Source organism: Lynx canadensis, chromosome B3, assembly GCF_007474595.2.
Source record: "Lynx canadensis isolate LIC74 chromosome B3, mLynCan4.pri.v2, whole genome shotgun sequence".
Classification (NCBI taxonomy): domain Eukaryota; kingdom Metazoa; phylum Chordata; class Mammalia; order Carnivora; family Felidae; genus Lynx; species Lynx canadensis.
The window spans coordinates 111,164,545-111,184,762 of NC_044308.2; the positions used below are offsets into that span (position 1 = coordinate 111,164,545).

Here is a 20,218-nt window from a genome sequence, read left to right on the forward strand (position 1 = left end):
CTGCCATATTTTTTTTAAGTTTATTTACTTATTTTGAGAGAAAGCACAAGCAGGGGAGGGGTAGAAAGGGAGAGGGAGAGAATCCCAAGCAGGCTCCCTGCTGTTAGTGTAGAGCCTGACTCAGGGCTTGAACTCACAAGCTGTGAGATCATGATCTGAGCCGAAATCTAGAGTCAGACACTTAACTGATCCACTCAGGTGCCCTACCCTATTGTATGATGCAGAAATCCTGGCGGTTCCTAGTAATCCTTCTTAGGAACAGTTTTTGAGGCCAAGAGAGGAGTTGGAGGATGCCCTTTGGAGATACATTAAGTTGAGTTTTAGAAAAGTAGAAGGAACAGACATCACCCCTGTTGAGAGTTCTCTTAGCCAGTTAGAGTCAGGGATGTGCTAGAGGAAATGTCTTAAGAGGCCCAGAGGAGGGAGTTGTGGACTGAGTCAGGAGCAGTGAGAGGGTGGATCTGGAAGGCAGAGATAGCCAGCTGGCCCACGCCTGTCCATGATGTGGTTTAGGACAGGCATTCACAGTAAGGGCGTATACCCCAAGGTATCGTTCTGCACTGCTGCTCTTTGACTCAAGTCAAAGGTCGGGAGAAGGGACATATCATGGGACGTGGGCGTAGATATCAAGTGTCCCAAGAATGTAATTTTCAAAATTAGTCCAGGAATAATAGAGGGAAACCTTAACTGTCCCCAGTGGGTAATAAAATACAAAGACGTCATTCATACCGTGCTGGATGCCCACCGGGCATGCCCTGCCCTGACGCTATGCCTTTCTGCAGGCGACCCTGCCCTCAGCATGAGCCACTGGATGTTTCATCAGCAGGCCCTGCAGGAGTACATTCTTATGTGCTGCCAGTGCCCCGCCGGGGGGCTTCTGGATAAGCCTGGCAAGTGAGTGCCTTCTCTTGGGAGAGGGAGGGGCAGGGAGGGGAGAGATGGTGTGCCACTCAAGCCTCCCCAGAACCAGAGGGTGACAGCCGCTGACCTTTAAAAGCCTGGGGGGCAGGGGGGAGGGGGCTCCCTTTCCATCCAGCTGCTTGGTGCTAGTGTGTTGTGGGAAGAAGCCTCCCAGTGGGAGCACCCCTTCCAGTGCCATCCTGGCACCCCCCAGTGCCCATCTTTTCCCCCAGCTTCCATGCAGCCCCCTCTCTGGGTAGGTACATAGATTGCCAGGTTGGTGGCTTTTCTTGCCTTTTTTTTTTTTTTTTTTTAAACGAAACTGATTTAAATAGAACAGGATATAGGACTTTAAAACCCTTGAGTGTCATAAACAGAAATTATAATCACAACTATTGCAGCATAGATTAAATACCTTGAGGCGCCACAGTAAAAAGAAAAGGGAAATCAGATAAGTCCTGTTCCCTTTGCTACTGGGCCAGCACACACCCTGTGACTGTCAGCATCCAGGGGAAGGCCCAGCTGAAGGCTGGTCCCTAGCAGTTTGTCAGGGAGAATTTGGCTCATTTCTAGGCATTTTGGTAGGATTTTTTTTTTTTTTTTTGAGAAATACATTAATTTAGCACCAGCACTACCCTGGAGAGTCCTTTCTGGAAGACAGCTGGAGGAGACCCTGGGGGGACCGACTACAAGTCTACAAGACTACAAGGGTGCAGGGCTGAAGAGTGGGGCTCAGAAATGCCACGGCTTGACCTGGGCCTGGGATGTGGGGGTGTGCTCCAGGCCTGAGTCTCCTGTTGGAGGCTGTGCCTGGGGGGATTTGTGGGAGTGGAGGAGTCCCTGCTCAGAGCCACCTTGTCTTTGTAGGTCTCGGGACTTCTACCACACCTGCTACTGCCTGAGCGGCCTGTCCATAGCCCAGCACTTCGGCAGTGGAGCCATGTTGCACGATGTGGTCCTGGGTGTGCCCGAAAATGCTCTGGTAAGGCCGGGTGGGGGGCTTGATGGCGCTTCTCCACAGGGTCCCCAGGATGGGGGCATACCAAGAGAGGGGAGCAGCCATGCGTGTCCTGCACAACTATCCATGTGCCTCCTGTGGGCAGGCCTGTGAGCACGCAGCCCCCACCCTCCCTCCATTGGCAGCCGCCCCGGAGGGAGCCTGGGACCCAGGAGGGAACTATCTTAAGGCAAACTCAGGGTTCCAGGTGGGGGCATCCAGTCTGAGACAGAGGTTCTGTGCCTTTATCCCTGCCTCAGACCCAGACCTCTATTCATAGTTCCATTGAGGAAATGTACTAAGAGGCAGTAGGTTTCTGGAATCTGCAGCCACACAGTCCTCGCTGCATGGCTGGCTGTCTTCTGGAGCCTACAGTGACGTGCCGTCTCTCCAGAGAAGATTCCCAGACCACCTCTGTGAAGGAGGCCTCCCTACAGTGCTCCACCACCGCGCCTTGTTTGTGCCCCTTGTGGTACTCAGTTGCAGTTTGTAGCGTGTGTTTAACTTGGTTTTGTCTGCTGCCTCCCAGAGCTGTCAGCCCCTTGCGGGCAGGATGTTCAGCCCCACATCCAGCCCTAGACCAGCCTGGCCGCGGGAAATACCCCTGAGCCTAGACGTGAGCCTGTGACATGAATCCAACTAAGACCGTCCACGGCCATCAAATCACGGGGCCCGTGCAGACTGTCACAGAATAGTTCCAACAGAAGGAACACAGATGGCCAGTATGGATAAAAAGATGCTCAGCCTCACTGATAACCAGACAAAATCGGAGTTGCAACCACTCAGCTTTTTCAAGTCTTAACATTTTTCCATATTCGCCTCCCATGCACCCCTTTTCCATTTGTCAGTCTCCTTCCATCCCCAGCATCACCTTGTCCTAAGTTTGACATTTGGCATGCCTGCAGATAAGTTTTGTGCTATCACTACATATGTATGTATCCATAAACAATATAGACAGCGAATGTTTTCATGCCTTTTAGGACAGTAGCTATTGGATCACTTATTGTGCATTGCTGTTCTTGCTGACCGTTACACTTTTGAGGTTTACCCGCGTTCACATATGTGGCTCTACTTGAACATTTTAACAACTATATGGTATTCCCTTGTATAAATGTACCCCAACTGATTTTTCTTCTCCTGTTGGTGAACATTGAGATGGTTTCGGTTTGTTCCATTGCAAACGGAGTCACAGTGCACATTCTTGTGTTAGTTTCTCTAGGAGAGACTTGCTGGGTTGAAGAGCACACACACCTTCATCTTCATAGATAACACCCCCCCCCCCGCCACTGCCCGTGTGGCTTGTGTCGTTTTACACTCACACAGTACTCAGATGAGTTGCTCTGTGGTCCAACTTTTCCTCTCTGCCATTTGATAGATGGGAAATGGTATCTCAGTTTTATTTTTACATTTCCCTCATTCGTAGTAAGGTTGAGCATCTTCTCAAATGTTCGTTGACCATTTGTGTTATGTCTTCTGTGAATTGCCTGCCAGCTGCTTGCTTGCTTGCTGATTTGTAATTTTAATCGTTTGCCCTTTTCTTACACATTTGAAGGCGTTCTCTGTGTGTTCTCAATACTAATCCTGTGTCGGTGACGTGTGTAGTAAATCTCTTCCAGTTCGTGACTTGTCTTTTCACTTTTAGTGGGTTATTTGGTTGTTGAATAGAAGATTTTTAATTTTATAGTGAACAGTTTTACTGCCTTTTTGGTTTTTGAGGGTGGAGGGGTACTTAAGAAATCTTTCCCGGGGGTGCCTGGATGGCTCAGTGTGTTAAGTGTCTTCAGCTCAGGTTATGACCTCATAGTTCATGGGTTTGAGCCCCACGTTGGGCTCTGTGCTGACAGCTCAGAGCCTGGAGCCTGCTTTGGATTCTGTGTTTTCCTCTCTCTCTGCCCCTGCCCCACTCACGCTCTGTCTCTCTGTCTCTCAAAAAGGAATAAACATTAAAAAAATTTTTTTTAAAGAAGTCTTTCCCAGGGCACCTGGGTTGCTCAGTCGGTTAAGCATCCAACTTCAGGTCATGATCTCATGGTTTGTGAGTTCGAGCCCTGTGTTGGGCTCTGTGCTGACAGCTCGGAGCCTGGAGCCTGCTTCCGATTCTGTCTCCCTCTCTCTCTGCCCCTCCCCCGCTCATGCTCTGTCCTCTCAAAAATAAGACATTAGAAAAAAAAAAATCTTTCCCTACACTGAGGTCATACGTATATTTTCTTCCAAACCATTTAAAGTTTTGCTCTTCCCATCTGGATTTTTAATTCTCTTGGAATTGATTTTTGTCTGTGGTGAGGGTTGGATATAATTTTATATTTTTTCCATGTAGATGACCAATTGACCAATACCACTTACGGAAGTTTACAACTTTCCTACTGATGTGTGTCACATGTCTGTCACGTACTCGAGTTTCTGTATATGAGGTGACTCTGTTCTGTTCCTCTGGTCTGTTTGCCTGTCTGTACTCTCTTAAGCAAATTGTAAATGCAGGTAGGCAGGTCCCATCCCCTTGTTCTTTTTCTTCAAAATTGCCTTGCTATTCTTTCTTTTTGCTTTTTCCTATGAATTTTAGGATCAGCTTATCGAGTTCCACAAAAAAAAAAAAAAAAAAAACATACTATAATGGAATTTTTATGGGAATTGCATTAGATTTAAGATTAATGGGAGAGAATAGACTTCATTTCAATATTAAGGCTTTCCATTTGTGAACACGATTTTTCAGATTATTTTTCATGTCCATCAGTGGTCCTACATCATTTTCTCCATAAAAGACTAACACATCTTTTGTTAGACTTATGTCTAGGAAATTTGTACTTTTTGTGTCTATTGTGACTGGAATATATTTTTATATTTGTGACTGGTTGTTACTAATGTACAGAAATGATATTTATATTTTAATTGTATGCAGCCACCTTGCTGAACTTAATAGTTGTAATAGTTTGTAGAATCTCTTGGATTTTTTTATTTAGCATGTGATGTTATTTTCAAATAAGGACAGTTTTGCCTTTTTCTTTCTGATTCTTAAGAATTTTATTTCTTTTTCTGCCTTGGGATATTGGCTAAGACCCCAATAGAGTGTTGACTAGAGGTGGTCATAGGGGGGGCGCTCCTGTCTTGCTTCTGGTTGTAATGGGAAGGTGTCTATAATTTCAGCATTACGTAGGATCCTTACTGCAGGGTTCTGATAAATACCTCCTATCAAGTTAAGGATGTTACTTAACCCTCTCTTCCTGGTTTGCCAGGTTGTTTCTTGTTTGTTTGTTCCAATCATAATCTAATATTAAATTTTACTGAGGGCTTTTTCTACATCTGGTTTTTCTCCTTGACTGTGCTATATTTTGTTAATAAATGTTCTGATGGTAACATTACATTCCTAGGATCAGCCCTTCTTATGGTCAGAGGACAGCGTGATTGTGTGTGTTTAATACATTGCTGGATTCAGTTTGCTAGTATTTTTTTTAAGTTTATTTATTTGGGGGGGGGGCAGAGAGAAAGGGAGAGAGAGGATCCCAAACAGGCTCTGCACTGCTAGCACAGAGCCCAATGTAGGGCTCAAACTCACAAATTGTGAGATCGTGACCTGAGTCAAAACCATGAGTTGCACATGCAACCGAGACCCCCAGGTGCCCCAGTTTGCTAGCATTTTTGACTGGTATTTTTTTTTTTTAATTTGAGAGACAGTGCGAGTGGGGGAGGGACAGAGAGCGAGGGAGGGAGAATCCCAAGCAGGCTCTGCGCCACCAACACAGAGCCCAACACGAGGCTCAAACCCACGAAACCACGAGATCATGACCTGAGCTGAAACCAAGAGTCAGATGCTTAACTGACTGACTAGTATTTTACTAGTATTTTTACCTGGGCCACCCAGGTGTCCCTGACTAGTATTTTTATTTAGGATTTTTTTTTTTGCATGGTATTCATAAGAAAAGCTGATCTGAATTTTTATTTTATTGCATTGCTCTTTCCAGTTTATATTTCAGGATAATATCACAGCCTCATAAAATTAGATGGGTACTTCTCCACCCCCACCCCTGCCTTTTGTTTAGACTTTGAAAAAGTTTATATAAGTTAGAGATTATGTTTCTTGTAGGTTTGGTAGCACTTGCTTGAGAAACCATCCAGGCCTGCCTGATATTTTGGGGGAGGAATGGTGGAGCAGAATAAGCAACTGTTATTACTGATTTAATTTATTCATACAAGTTGGGGCGGCTCAGTTGGTTAAGTGTCTGACTCGATTTTGCCCCAGGTCGTAATCTCATGGTTCTGTGAGTTTGAGCCCTGCATTGGACTCTGTGCTGACAGCACAGAGCCTACTTGGGATTCTTTCTCTCTCCCTCTCTCTCTGCTCCTCCCCCCACCAAACTAAATAAATAAAAACTTTAAAAAAAATGTATTCATACAAATTTTAAAGAATTTCTTTTGAAAATTTATATTGTTCTATAGAATTATTCAGTTTATCTGTACTTTTATAGGTTTTGGCATAGAGTTGCTCATAGTATTCTCTCTCTCTTTTTTTTTTTTTAAACGTTTATTCAGTTTTGAGAGACACAGAGAGACAGAGCGTGAATGAGGGAAGGGCAGAGAGAGAGGGAGACACAGTATCTGAAACCTGATCCAGGCTCTGAGCTGTCAGCACAGAGCCCGACGTGGGGCTCGAACTCATGAACCATGAGATCACGACCTGAGCCGAAGTCGGACGCTTAACCAACTGAGCCACCCAGGCGCCCCCATAGTATTTTAAAAGTAGTTTTAAAACCTCTCCTGCATTTCTGTCCCCTCCTTCATTCTCCCAGAGTGGATGAGTCCTGAATATTGGCCTCCAGTTGTGCCCTGTCTCAGACCTAAAGTTTCTTTTGGATTTCTATGATGTAGTAGACTACTATAAAAGAGTTTAAATATGGCCTGATGCTTTTACTGCATCATAGCGTTGTGGTCCTTTTCCTTGATTACAAATGTAAATAAAGACATGTATGTTTTAATAATTAGAATATATACAAAAGTATAAGAAAATATCATGGGACCGATTTTGGCGTATGTCCAATTTCTGCCTATAAATCACATCTATAAACACATTTTCAAAAAGTAAGTTTGGGATAACATTATATATACTGTTTTCCTCACATGATACATTATAAGCATTTGCCCTTACCATTAAATATTTGAAAGCATGTTTTTAAACGGCTGTGTAATATTCCTTTGTATCCCATGTAGCGTTAAATGCTTTTACTAATACCTTGTTGTTGAACATCAGGGCCTGGGGTGATAAACCTCCCTGTGTATCTCTGATGATTCCTTCTTCTGATAAATTCTTACAAGTGCATGTAAAGGTTTCAAGTCTGTGCACGGTCGCAAGGACCACTGGGGTGATTGATCGGCATCTGTTCTCTTTGCAGCAGCCCACTCACCCTGTGTACAATATTGGACCAGATAAGGTGATCCAGGCCACCATGCACTTCCTGCAGAAGCCAGTCCCAGGCTTTGAGGAACATGACAACGAGGCACCAGCAGAGACTGCCACCGACTAGAAGACCCAGGGCCCCTGGCTCTATGTTCACCCACCTCCCCAGTCAGACCCAGGTTTATACATTTCGATACATACTGCATTCCGTGCTGCGGAAGCCTTGGCCACTAGGGAGCTGTGGTCCTTTGTCCTTTTCTTGTCAAACAAAACAAAACTGATGGTCCTGGGTTTGGAGAAAATAGTGGCGTGGTTTTTAAAAAATTCTTTCCACTTCCGTCAAACCAAAAATCTGTCAGCCCGTGCGGCATCTAAACCCGGCTCTGGCCTGGCCAGGATTGTTGGGGAACGGTGCATGCTGGGCAGGACCAGTCCCTCGCCGCCAGCTCTCTGGCCCGGACAGTCGTACTGAAATGAACGGTGTCTATGAGTCACTGCTGCGATTCCCCCCTGCACGCCACCATTAAGTCACCAGGAAGGTGCCCTCCCCTGAGTGGAAATAAGTCTATTCCGTGCCGAGGGGGAGGGGGAGCTTTGGTCCCATCACAGTGAATTCTCTAGAAAAAAATCATGGTGGGACTTCACTAGGAGATGCCCTACCTCTCACCTTCCACCTCAGTCATTTGCAAGGGAAAGGAGCTGGGGGTGGGGGAGAAAGATCTCCTTGAGTTGTGAGTCCCTCCCCCTCCGCACTGGAGAACTGAGCCACACTTCTCCCCAGGGCGGGACTCGCTTCAGCCACAGGGGTGGTGACTTAGACCCAGGAAACCAATTATGAGTGGAAAAGGAACCTCTAGTTCACTTCTGTGTCCGAGGAAGCAGCCCCAGTGCCCGCCCCCCATCATGTATGTGAAATACCCTTCTCGTGTCCTCAAGGCCGCACCCGCAGCCTGTGGCCATTGTGCGTGTTTCCATCTTTCTTCCCTCAGACTCCCAGCCCATCACCCTCCGAGACGGTGTTGTCTTCTCTCATCTGGAGTATTAACACTACTAAGTCTTTCACCTTAATTTGACTCAGGATTTATTCACATCCTGCCCACTCTAGTCTCACAGAGATAAAATCAAGTGCTAGATAGGCTGGCTGCTCAGCCGGCTGCGGCAGGGCTGAGTGCCGCCCGGCGTGCTCAGCCCGGCAGGGCCTCTGCTGCTCACGGGGAGCCCTTTCTCGGTCAGCGGGGCGTTGAGTTGGGCCATCTGTCCGCTGCTACAGTCACGGCACACTCCGTGCGGCTGACCTGGCCTTCACGTATGCAGCCCCGGACTGCGAGCAGACGGGAGCCTGGAGGTGCGGCACGGGGCTCTTCTCAAAACTCTGGCCGTCTGCTGCCTCTCATTCCCTATTGCTTTGGCGGATTGGGCTATGTATTACCTCCTTGAAATAATAAAAGAATAACATTTTCTCTGATGTCTCTCATTTGTGGACTGGTCCCAAGAACATTCCCTCAGAGTGTCCACTGTCGGGAGTTACTGAAGATTGCTCGCAGATTGCCGGTCTCCCGTGCGTGTGACATTTCAGACCTTGCAGGGATCTGACTTGGGTTCCACCCTCAGACAGCTGCTCCAGTGTATGCCACCGTGGGCCCAACAAGCAGTGGGAGAAGCTCTGTCTCCCAAGCTCCCCAAACCAGTTCTGTTTACTTTTGTCCCAGCCCTCTGTACGCCGCGTCTCATGGTGTCTGTGTGTCTGTCTGATTCTGAGCAGAGACTGTGCTCCTGAGTCCGAAGGCGAGAATTCAGCAACAGGTGGAGGTGGCTGTCCTGACCAGAGGCGGGGGGACTGTCACAGAACGGGCCAGAATCCTGTGGTCACCTGGCTTTCCTTCTCATCTGGTGAGAGACTCTCTCTCAAGGGAGGCCAACAAGGCAGATACTCCGTGTCCTGACCCTCCATGGACGAGAAGAGGGTATCCTCATCTTGGAATATAATTCCTGCCCCCGTGCTCTTTTTGCCCAGATAACAAAACAGTTTGGGCCACAAAGCAGCACATTGAAATGCATCCTTCCCATGACTGTAACAAAAGGCCAAACCCTCTAACACCAGCAGCCTCAAGGTATTAGGGGATTAATTGTAGTAATTGATGTGATTAGAGACAGAAGGGATTGCTTCGGTATGAGTTGGCTTTATACCAAGGGGAGAGGGTTTGAGCTGGCCCCAGGATTAGGTGAAGTTTGCCTAGGTAGAGGAGAGAGGGTCATTTACTGGTATTTAAAAAATTTTTATTAGAGAGAGAGGACACTATTGGGGGTGCAGAGAGAGAGGGAGAGAGAGACCCAAGCAGGCTCTGCGTGGCAGCACAGAGCGCGACATGGGGTTCATTTCATGAACCGTGAGATCATGACCTGAGCCAAAATCAAGAGTCGGATGCCAAACCGACTGAGCCACCCAGGCGCCCTGGCATTCTTGTCTCAGGGGGTTTACACTGGCATAACCATGAGACTCCCTTTCTGCTCCCAGTTGGGTCTGGAGGATTTCTTGACTTTTACAGCATTCAAAGTGGGTGCTGGAGATAAATTCTCAGATAAACAGATTTATCATGTGTATCCTTAAGTAGAAGGCACTTACGTAGCATTCAAGATGGGTTACCCCAAATATCTCCCTCACCAATAAAGAAATACAGAACTACCACAGATGTCCAGATGGACCCCAACTGCCCCCTTGGACCCATTTCAGACCCACGTTGAGTCCTGTGTAAGTTGGGAGGCCTGCTAGCTCCTCGTGTGAGCAGAAGGGGAGCCTCCTGGATAAGCAGACGCTCCTGAGATAACAATACCAGTCAATGATATTCCTAAACTGCCTTCTCTTCGCGGCATCATTTCTGAGTTAGAAGCCAATCAGATTCTGGCCACTGTGTTGGGGGCAATGCTGTACTCTACTTGATGAAGCCACTTCTCATGAAGACCGCCCACAAAAGCATATGCCATAATATTAAATAACAGCTCCACGATGGCCTTCCGTTGAGGACTAGCCTTAGATCTTGGTATGTTGCTTCCTGGTGACTTAACTTAGCAGAGAGATGGAGGTTAGAGACTCCTGGCAAGGTGGTTGCTTATGTGACCTTGGCGACTGCATCAATGTTAACCATCTATTGTACTTGTGTCAGGAGCTTGATAGAATTAAGAGTGGAGCTCTGAGTGCTCCATATTGTTGGCAGCAGTGGAATCCATTGGCCTCAGATGGTAGATGTACAGATAACGATGCTGACATTCCATTATAAAACGAAGAACTGGTCTCATCTTCCAACCAGGTTTTCATTCATCCAACCTCCTTATGGAAGTAGGTCACTGGGCTTCCTGCAGGAATTCACCAGTAGCTTCAGCATCCCAACTCTGAGAGAAGGGTAATGGTCTGGGGTGGGGAAAGAAATGTTCTTTATGTCTGCAGGCTTCCGAGGCACTCTTTGGCCAGGACTACTGTGTACGATGTCTGTCATTCACTGTCTGGGATAAATCCAGTTCAATGAAAGTTTGCTTTCTTAATGCTAATAATCAGGCCTGAGGTTAATGATACAGATAGAAGTCTATGATGGAGGGCTACTCAATGTTGCTTCCATTTGGGAGCCCAGGAATAACTTGGGGGTGGGGGGAATATTTGCTAATGTTTTATTAGTCTACCATCTACACCAGGGGGCAGCACATTTTCTCTGTAAATGGTAAGTATTTTAAGCTTTGCAAACAACTACTCAACTTTGATCGGCCATGGTAGGACAAAACAGCCATAGACAAAGTGCGGTCGTGTTCCAGTAAAACTTTATGAAAACAGGTGGTGGGCTAGATTTGGCCCATGGGCTGTAGTGTGCCTACCTGTGATCTAGACCAAATCCCATCCATATCCATTCAGCATTCTTCCACATCTTTCATGGCTGAGATGTAATGTAATACTATGTCCATGTACTGCTAGTCTCAAAAGGCAAATGGGCTTGGTAGAATTTGTACCAAATATTCCAGCCACCCACGTGTGCTGCTCGGGCATTCACTGCCACGAAACAGGAAGAACTGAATGATTTAAGACATTGTTACAACTTGCTTAAAACAAAGAGGAAACGTGTTGACTTGTAAACTGAGACGTCCAGGAATTAGCTTGGCTGTATGGCTTTAGCAGCTTCCTCGGTCTTTCTGTATCAGCTCCAACCTCAGGCTCTCTCCATGTGACTGTCAAATGGCAGCAGCAACAGCTGCAGACCATACATCCTCTGAGGGTGAAGTTCAGCAGACACGAGCAGCTGGCACTGTCCCAGTCGTCCTTCCCAGCAAGTGTCACTGCGTCTCACTGCCTTTGATCAAGCCACGTGCTTTTCTGAGAAGCAATCCAGTGGCCAGATTGAAGTGCACTGAATGACCTAAGTCTTGATCACATGCTTCTTGCATGAGTGGGAAATGGGGCTCCATCAGAAGCACACAAAGAATGGGGAAGGAATGAAGCCCCGAGTTCAAATTAGGGTTGTAGTCAAAGGGGCGAAATGGATGCTAGAGAGACAAACCACCACCGCTGTCTACAACAGTGGATTATTACTGGGATAGAAACCTGTGGTGGACACGGTTGGCATCCATTCCTCCCCTCCCCAACTATGGCAGCCAATAGGCTCGTGTGAATGTGATCCCCTTCTGACCTCCAGGACCAGGCCCTGATTGGCCTAAGGCGATCATTTTAATCCATCCCTCTTTGGCAAGAACAGAAGCCTACACCAATCAAAGGGCTTGCCCTGGCCTCATTGATTGATGCAGAATAGAGCATGTGGCCTACAAAAACCGGAGAGAAGCCCAGGACATTTGATGATAGAGGAAAAGCACCTCTCTCCTGTTAGGGATGGTAGAATGTGTGGCCTGGGACTCCTACAACCATTTTCCTACCTACAAGGAAGCCAGTCTCAGAAGCCAGTACACACAGACTCCCTGACTCACTAAGAAGCATGGCCAGAACCCTGATCACCCCTCTCCTGCAGTTTGTCTTGCTTCTGGGTTTTTCAGCTACGTGAACCAACCTGAGGTGGATTTACTCTGACTCGCAACCAAAAGCATCCTAACACATACAAAACTCTATCCGTGAAAGTTCTTACCTGCTGCCTGAAGGGCACGGATCACCCTTGCCACATCCACCCGAAGAATAACCCCTAAGAGAGTTCCTCCTGGTCTACTGCCTCTCCTCATTTGATCCTTGACTCAACCTCACGAGGTGGGTGAGGCAGCCGTAGTATCTGCGTTTTACAACTGTCGAAACAGGTCAGAGAGCTTACGTGAATCACCCAAGGTTTCTGGCGATCAAGGAGTGGAGTCTGAACCTGAACCCAGACCTGCTGCCCAGGAGCTTCCAACCCCCCAGGTGTCTAAAGGAAGGTGGAGTGCATGGTCTCGGGGATGGAGGCAGTACCGAAACGTGTGTGGGTTACCTCCGGGGCTGGATGACAGAGACCCCGAAGGCCAGCCCCCATCTTTTACCAGGACGCGCATGCTGACAGCAAGTGGCCGGGGTAGGCTGGCCTCGCTCTTCGGTCTTCGTCTCCTGCTCTGCCAAATCTTCAGCATAGAGCGACGATCCCCACACCAAATGGGTGCCACCCCAGTGCAGAGCGAGGCTATGGTGAGTCAGTCTTTCTGGTAGCTCTGAAGACAGCCCGCCCCCTGCAGCCTGGCCCGGCCTGCCTAACCGGTTCCTGGACTGGACATCCTCTTTCACTTCCCGGCAACTCTGCTTTTCACCAGCTGGTGCAGGAGGTTCAGAGAACGAGGCCAGGTGGCCGATGCTCCCCTCCCACTGCTTGCGTACGTCCAAGAACAGCCAGGCAGGCGGGGACACAGTGCTCATCCCTCACCTGGCTTAATGGAAAACTTTCCCTGCCCTCTGCCCCTCCTGCATAAACACCGCTCCTGCAAAATAATCATAACGATGCATTTAAAAAAGACGACCTTTTTATTTTAGGATAGTTTTAGATGGACAGAAAAATCGCAAGGATAGTAGGTCCCTATGTCCCTTAAGCCAGCTTCCCCCACTGTTGCCATCTTACGTGAATATGGAACATTCGTCGAAACTAATGAACCAATGTTGATACGTTACCATTAACTAAAGTCCATAGTTTATTTGAATAACTTAGTTTTTACCTAAATGCCCCTTTTCTGTCCCCAGATCCCATCCAGGACACCTCATTACATTCAGTCAACTCTCCTTAGGCTGCTCTTGGCTGTGACAGTTTCTCAGGCTTTCCTTGTTGTGGGTGGCCTTGACAGTTTGAGGAATACCGGTCAGGTATTTTGTAGATGGCCTCTCACTTGGAAATTGCATGAAAACATTCTCATGTCGGAGTAGGGCTGTGCGTTTTGGGGGCAAGGCCACAGAGGCCAGGTGCCCTCTCATCACATCCTGTCAAGGGTGCGTGTGGTCCACATGGCTTGTCCCGGGGGCTTTTAACCTTGAGACCTGGCTGAAAGCATGTGTCAGGCTATCGCACTGCAAGATTCCTCTTTCTTCCCCTTTCCAGACTGTGCCCTTTAGAAGGAAGTCCACGTGCACAGTACACATTTAAGGAGCGGAGAGCTATGCCCCACATCCTTGAAGGTAGGGTATCTACATAAGTTATTTGGAATTCTGTGGGAGGTTTGTCTTTTCTCCATTTATTTATTTTTCTACTCATTTGTTTATATTGGTATGGACTTGTGAATACTTATTTAATGCTTTGGGTTATGTTCCATACTATGTTGTTTATTTTATTGCTCAAATTATTCCAGCTTTGGCCATTAACTCTTTCAGTTGTTTCCTGTGTCCCTTTGACATCTCCACACTTCCTTACTTATAGCGTCATCATCATCATATCCTCATTCTGTCGTCCCTTTTCTTTCAAGAAGTATGGGCCTGTTGATAATCGTTGACACTGGATAACGGGTGCATTGGGGTTCAGTATACTATGCTCTTCAATCTTTGGTCACATTACATTCTGTCCAGAATAAAAAGTACTGCACGCTGGTGATCTTGGATGTGAGACTTCATGCCATCTGCTGTACCTGTGTATGGCTTGAGCTGATAGGACAAAGGTGGTGATAGAAGCCTAGGACTTCAGCTCCCGAGTCAGAGCAGGCTAGATGTCATAGTCTTCTCAAGGGGAGGACCAGGGGGGACCCTGGGACTGTAGGGGGCTCTGCCCCCGAGGCGTGCGGACTAAGTGCCTGGCAGGAAGGTGGGGAGGGTCCTGCAAGTGGCACCCCCAGAGGGGGATGACAATGGTATGATGGAATGGGTACCCGGGAGAGCTATGCTGTGCTCCCGGGAAGGCTGACGCTTTGCTGGCTCATCCACTCAAGTCCTCCCCTCCCTCTTGGGAGCAGTGGTGGCCATGGTCTGGATGCCAAGCTAGCCAGTGAATGTGGTGGAATGTGAAGGGTGATCCTGTCCCCGCAGAGTGGAGGCTCTGGCCCACCTTCCCTTCACCCAAAGCCTCTGCTGGGCTCTTGTGGGGAGGGAGGAAGGGGGCACACCAGAGCTTGGGAAGCGATGGCCTGGCCCTGTTCCTTGCCAACTTTCTCATCGCCACATGCCAACTTTCTCATCGAGGGCCCAGCTTCAGAACTCCTTTGGTATCCATGTGCTTGAGTCTGGTTTCTACCTCCTCTGAGCTTTCTGCAGGCAGGGCCCGGGCTTCATTAGCTGCCTGAGTCTCCCCAGTGCCTGGCACAGTGCTGGGCTGAGGATATGGGCTGCTCAAACACCTGTGGGTTGAACTCAGGTAGAGGCAACCCCAGAAGTGACCTAAAAGTGTGCAGAAATGAACGTACACTGGGAGGCTGGAGTCCCTGGGCATGCACTCATTTGTGTATTTGTAGCGTACCCAGTGACAGACCAGGCACTGTGATAGGGGTGCAGCGGCGAGCATTAAGACCAGTCCCTGGCCTCATGGGAGCCCCCAGTTGGAAATGCCTGCCTAAGTGTTCACGGCCCGGACTCATTTCCTGCAGGGAAACCTAGTCAAGCTGTTTGAACCAGAGTTCCTCTAGCTGAAGTCTCCCGCTGGCTTTGTGGTAGGTATTTGCTGTGGACGTGACATTCCTTCTTTCAGCTGGCTGGCCTTGCCGTGGCCTTTGGCCTAAAGCCATCGGCCACTGTCCTTTAGCCCCAGATCTGCCCCTGCCACCTCCGAGCTGTTGATGGCACCGGGAGATAAGAAACAATGAAGCTCTCAAGCATGTGCGTGGGAGCCACGTTGCCAGCTGGACTCCTCCGGCTGGTGAGGAGGGAGGGCGTGGGCGGCAGCTCTGCACGCCCATTTGGTTATTTCTTGAACCAGACTTTGCACAGCTCATTGGGCCCTTGCAGGAGCCAGCTTATGGTATGTACCTTTCTCTACTGGCCTGCTATGGTAGCCGTCAGCTTTCTGGTTTTCTTGGCGGGAGGCTCAAACTCTTAACCGTGTTCGGCACTGGGGTGGAAGGTTGTGGCACAGATTTCTCAACGTTGGATCCTTGATTCTTCCCTCCTCCCCCGCCCACGGCCTTTAATTTACTGGGAAAAATTAATAGACACTGTGCTGGACAATTTTGCCCAGAGACGGCTCTATAGGTATGAAAGGACCCCACTTCTGCCATGGACATCAGAGGAAAACAATCCCAAATGGGGCCTGGCAGTCAGAACAGGCCTGCTGGTGCAGCTGGCATCCAGCACAGGGCACAGGAGGGAGCCTGCCCAGCTGGTTGTGAACTGTCCAGGGCCACCTGTTCGGCTCTTTTCTAGACACGCCCATCCTGCTGGGTGTGCGTGTGTGTGCACAAGGTATACACGTGTCAGCCAGCGTGAGCTGGAGCCCGTGGGCCCTGGGGTCTAGTCGTCAGACCACGTGGCGCCAACAGGCTAGGCTGTGCCCGCCTCACCCCTCCAGGCAGCTCTGCTCATGGTGCCCCAGGAGGGAAGGCTGAAAAACAAGGGCTCAACCACTATCGTAACCAGGCCCTGGCAGGAAACATCCAGCAGTCACAAGATGGGCTTTTGCAGTATCTCTGGGCGTGGCATGATGTGGGCCAGCAGGCACTGCAGAAATCCAAATTAAAACCAGAATGGAGAACGGGGAGAAGTAACCGGTATGGTAATGGTAAATGGTTCTGATCCAGCCAGCAAGGATATATTTCATTTCCCAATTCCAGATTTTTTTCCACAGGGAATAGATCTGTGGTGTTGCTAGAGTTCCATCAGAAGTCGCCCCTTGGTATTCAACATGTATTTACTTCCTTTGAGGAATTTAAATTCCTTAAATTTAAGTAAGTAAATTTAAATTTACTTTCCTTTAAGGATTTTAATGCGCTGAAAGACAGAATTTATTCACTCCGTATTTCAACAAAACGCAAACAGAAATGGTTGCACGGCCCAGGACCTATGATGGCAGCCAGACCTAAGTACATCGGAGTACTCACCAAGCGCCAGGCACAGTTCAAGGACTTTCACACTTAGGCCTTTACGCCTCACAATGGCACTTTGTGCCACTGCTGTCTTCATGTTGTGCCTCAGGAAACCAGGGCAGTGTCACCCAGAGCCAATCCAGATGGGCAAGTTCAGAGCCTGTGGCCTAACCCAGCCAGTCAGGCGCTAGCCCTGAAGCTCCTCGGGCTTCCCGCCCCACCCTGACTGACCCTGATGAAGCAGTGACGACACTTAGCAGCTGGTGATGGTTTGCTGGGAGAGCCTCCAAAACTCAAGTGGGGGCCTGCCTGATGCCGTCACTCCGGTCCTGGGTACGGTTAAGCCTGCTTATCCAAACTTGTCCAGGAATAGGGTATTTGGCCAATTTGACTTCTACCTCAGGAATTAACTAGAAAATATTTTTGTTGTTGTTGTCTGTCCCCTTCCCAAGGACAGCCCGGCGCTGTACGAATTAGTCCGTGCCTTAGTAAAACCCCAAACGCTGAGGGACGTCTCTCTTTGCCTGTTCGTGATCCACGCTTCAGGACCCTTCAGAAGGGGCCCAGTTCTCACCATGGGTTTTTGGTACGGCCGATGTAGAGGTTGGCAAACTCCCGCTCCCTACCCAGGTTTCCTCCTCAGGCTAGAGAAACTGTTTTGAACAAAGAAAGGCTCTAGTTTCGTGTTCCCGGAGGCTGTCCAGAACGGAGCCTGGCAAACAGTCCTGAGACACTGCCTTGCTCTGGCTGGCCTGTAGACCTGCCCGGCAACCAGAGAGGCGGCCGCCAGCGTGTGGCATAAAAACGGGTGTGGCCCCGTGCCATCGCCTTTGCTCGGGGCTTCAAAAGTGGGTGGCTAGACAGCCCTCAGCCGGCCCTCAAGAGTGTAGAGCCCCAGTGGGACAAGGGCAACATCATCAAGGCAGTCCTGTCAGGTGGGTGGCTCCCCAAACCCCTCTTCCTTCCCCCCGCTTTTCTCCCAAGTGTAGTCTTAAAAAGAGCCTGGCCTCACACCCACTTGGCTAATTCAGCTCGGCTCTGCCTCTTTCCTCAACAGCTTTTCATTCTCTACATCATTTTGCTTTTGGGAGTCAAACCTTGTAAGGACAGGGCACATCTTGGGGGGGGGGGGAGACACCAAGATACCCACCCTCACGTACTCCAGGGGAGGCTGACCGCAGGAGATAATGACCGCCAGCACCTGAGTGCTCCTGTGGACCTGAGGTCAAGCACATCAGAAGCATTCTTTCATTTAACCCTCACGGCCACCTTGTGAGGGTAGCACTATTATTCTCCTCACTTCATGGATGAGGACACTGAGGCTGGGAGAAGGGACTCCCCGGAGACTACCAGCGACGGACAGAGCCAGGATTTTGAACTCAGGCAGTCTGCCTTCAGAACCCAAGCATAAAGTACTCTCTTATTAGAAACAGAATTCTGCTTTCTTCAGCCAGGGTCAGAGCTCCACTCCGATCATCTACTTAGTCTCGTTCTTCAAACCTCTCCCAGCTAAGATGATAACTCTGCGAGCTGAGGTAATTCTTTGCTAAACTCACAACTACTCTACATATGGGATTAGCATACCAAGAACTTTGAGGGAGCGCCTCGGTGGCTCAGTTGGTTGAGCGTCCGACTTTGGCTCAGGTCACGATCTCACGGTTTGTGAGTTTGAGCCCCACATCGGGTTCTCTGCTGTCAGCACAGAGCCCGCTTCAGATCCTCTGTCCCTCTCTCTGTCTACCCCTCCCCCATTCACGTTCTCTCTCTCTCTCTCAAACATAAATGAAAACATTAAAAAAAAAAAAAGAATTTTAAAAACTGGGCCATTTTAAAAAAAAACCCTTGCACTCAGGGCAATTGTAAAGGTAGGAAAATATCAAGCTTACCATTGCAAACGAACAAGGGGTGGCTTTCAACAGGACCCTCGGTGAAGCCACCTGCTACAGTGACCAGGCAGGTCACCAGGTTCTCTGGCTTTGTGCGGGCCTGCCAGAGCACCATGACTTGCTGTGAAAGCAACCCGTGGTCAAACGCCGGTGTCCTGGGGGGGTACATACACTGGCTTCCTAGACAGACCAGAAGAAACTTGGCTGGGACTTTGGGTCATCCCCTGTAGCGAGCAGCTTGGGTCTCTTACCTTGCTTTCCTTTCCAGGCAGCTGCTCCCAGCGGCACCGGCTTTCCTCCACCACTTGCCAGTCTGCTCGGCACGTCAGTCAGTTGGATCAAATTTTCCCCAGAACCAGCTATCCGTTGTGGCCCTTTTCTTCCAACTGGTTTACTGAAATTTTGAGAAGCCTAAAGCTCAACTTCTTTGAAAGCCAGGCTCTCAGGGACATCACCTATCGTCGTGCTGGCTCGACTGGTCTTCGACCTGTTCCCCACCTCCTAGGAGCCCAGCTGTACATTCCCTCCATGTCGGGACCACGTTTTCCTTCACCTGCAGCTTGCTTCTAAGGCCCACCCTGACCAAGCTAGCTGTGTCTGAGATTTATAATTAAGGCCGGACATATAAAGAGATATGGTAAAGGGCAATAAAAAAAAGGAAGGCATCCTAACTTAGAGGGCTTACTACCCTCTTCGACCTTATCACTCGACTTCGTTCCCATTTTCTTATTCTTGTCTCTTTCCTATCTTAGAAAGGAGTGCCTTTAATATATGGGATGTTGTTCTCCCAGTATCCTTGGTTTCCTAATTGCAATCATGGTTTTGGGGGCTTGGTTTGGTCATGTTCCAAACTGCCTGTTGTAGAAACACAGCCTACGTGTCAACTCCCATTAACTAAAAAGAGATACTCTGAGTTTGACATCTGGTTGACAGAAGCCCCAGCATTACCATTCTAAAGACAGGGACAAATCGAAGAACTGATTTAACTTCACTCCCTCCCTTGGTCTAGGAATAGCAGTATTTCTTGTCAGCCAGACAGGAAAACCAAAGCTGAGCTGTGTTCCGGCCATAAACTCTCCTCCTTTCGAGGTCAAACGAGTTGAGGCCAGTGTTGGTCCCTAGGCCGAGTAGAGCTAACTCAGTGCTGTTGAAGCGTCCTTTACCACTAGTGCTTGGCAGCTCTGCTGCCTCCTCTTACTGTGGTGGAACTCTCTAGAAACTCAAAGGACCTGGAGAACACCAGTCACTTCTGAACTGGGCATTCATTACCAGGAGAAACCCAAACACACAGCTCTGGGCTACCAATTCCCCAAGGGCCATTTATTTACCAGGAGCTGTATCTAGAAATGTTGCCCTGGTTAACCCCATCCCTGTTGAAACTAAAAAATCTTCTATCCAATGAGCAAAGTCACCACCACTGGTTTACCCACTCCCTGGCCGGCCCAGCGGAGCTGAGCCCTGAGAACAAAAAGGGGGGTGCTCTGGCTTAGAGGAGCTCCTCATTCTGCAAGCCCACGTAAGTGACCTCTGCTTCTCTCTCAGGTTTCCCCCCATGGCCTCCAGAGGGCTCTTTCCTTAACCGTCTTGGCCTCTACAAGGGCAAGAAGACACCACCACCAA

At 48.8% G+C, this 20,218-nt stretch overlaps 1 protein-coding gene across 2 annotated transcripts in view; it reads left to right on the forward strand.

The window, feature by feature from the left end:
• Positions 1–8,743, forward strand: part of FNTB (farnesyltransferase, CAAX box, beta) — a 67,821-nt gene extending 59,078 nt beyond the window's left edge. Inside the window, exons 10-12 of one of the 2 annotated variants that reach the window (XM_030319319.2) lie at positions 783–894; positions 1,768–1,882; positions 2,427–2,787. In XM_030319319.2, the coding sequence (XP_030175179.1) occupies positions 783–894; positions 1,768–1,882; positions 2,427–2,525 (326 nt within the window). In that variant the 3' untranslated portion in view covers positions 2,526–2,787. Of the gene's footprint in view, positions 1–782; positions 895–1,767; positions 1,883–2,426; positions 2,788–7,278 lie in introns of those variants that run through there. The other variant, XM_030319318.2, reaches the window with a different exon arrangement.
• Positions 8,744–20,218: the final 11,475 nt, after the last annotated feature.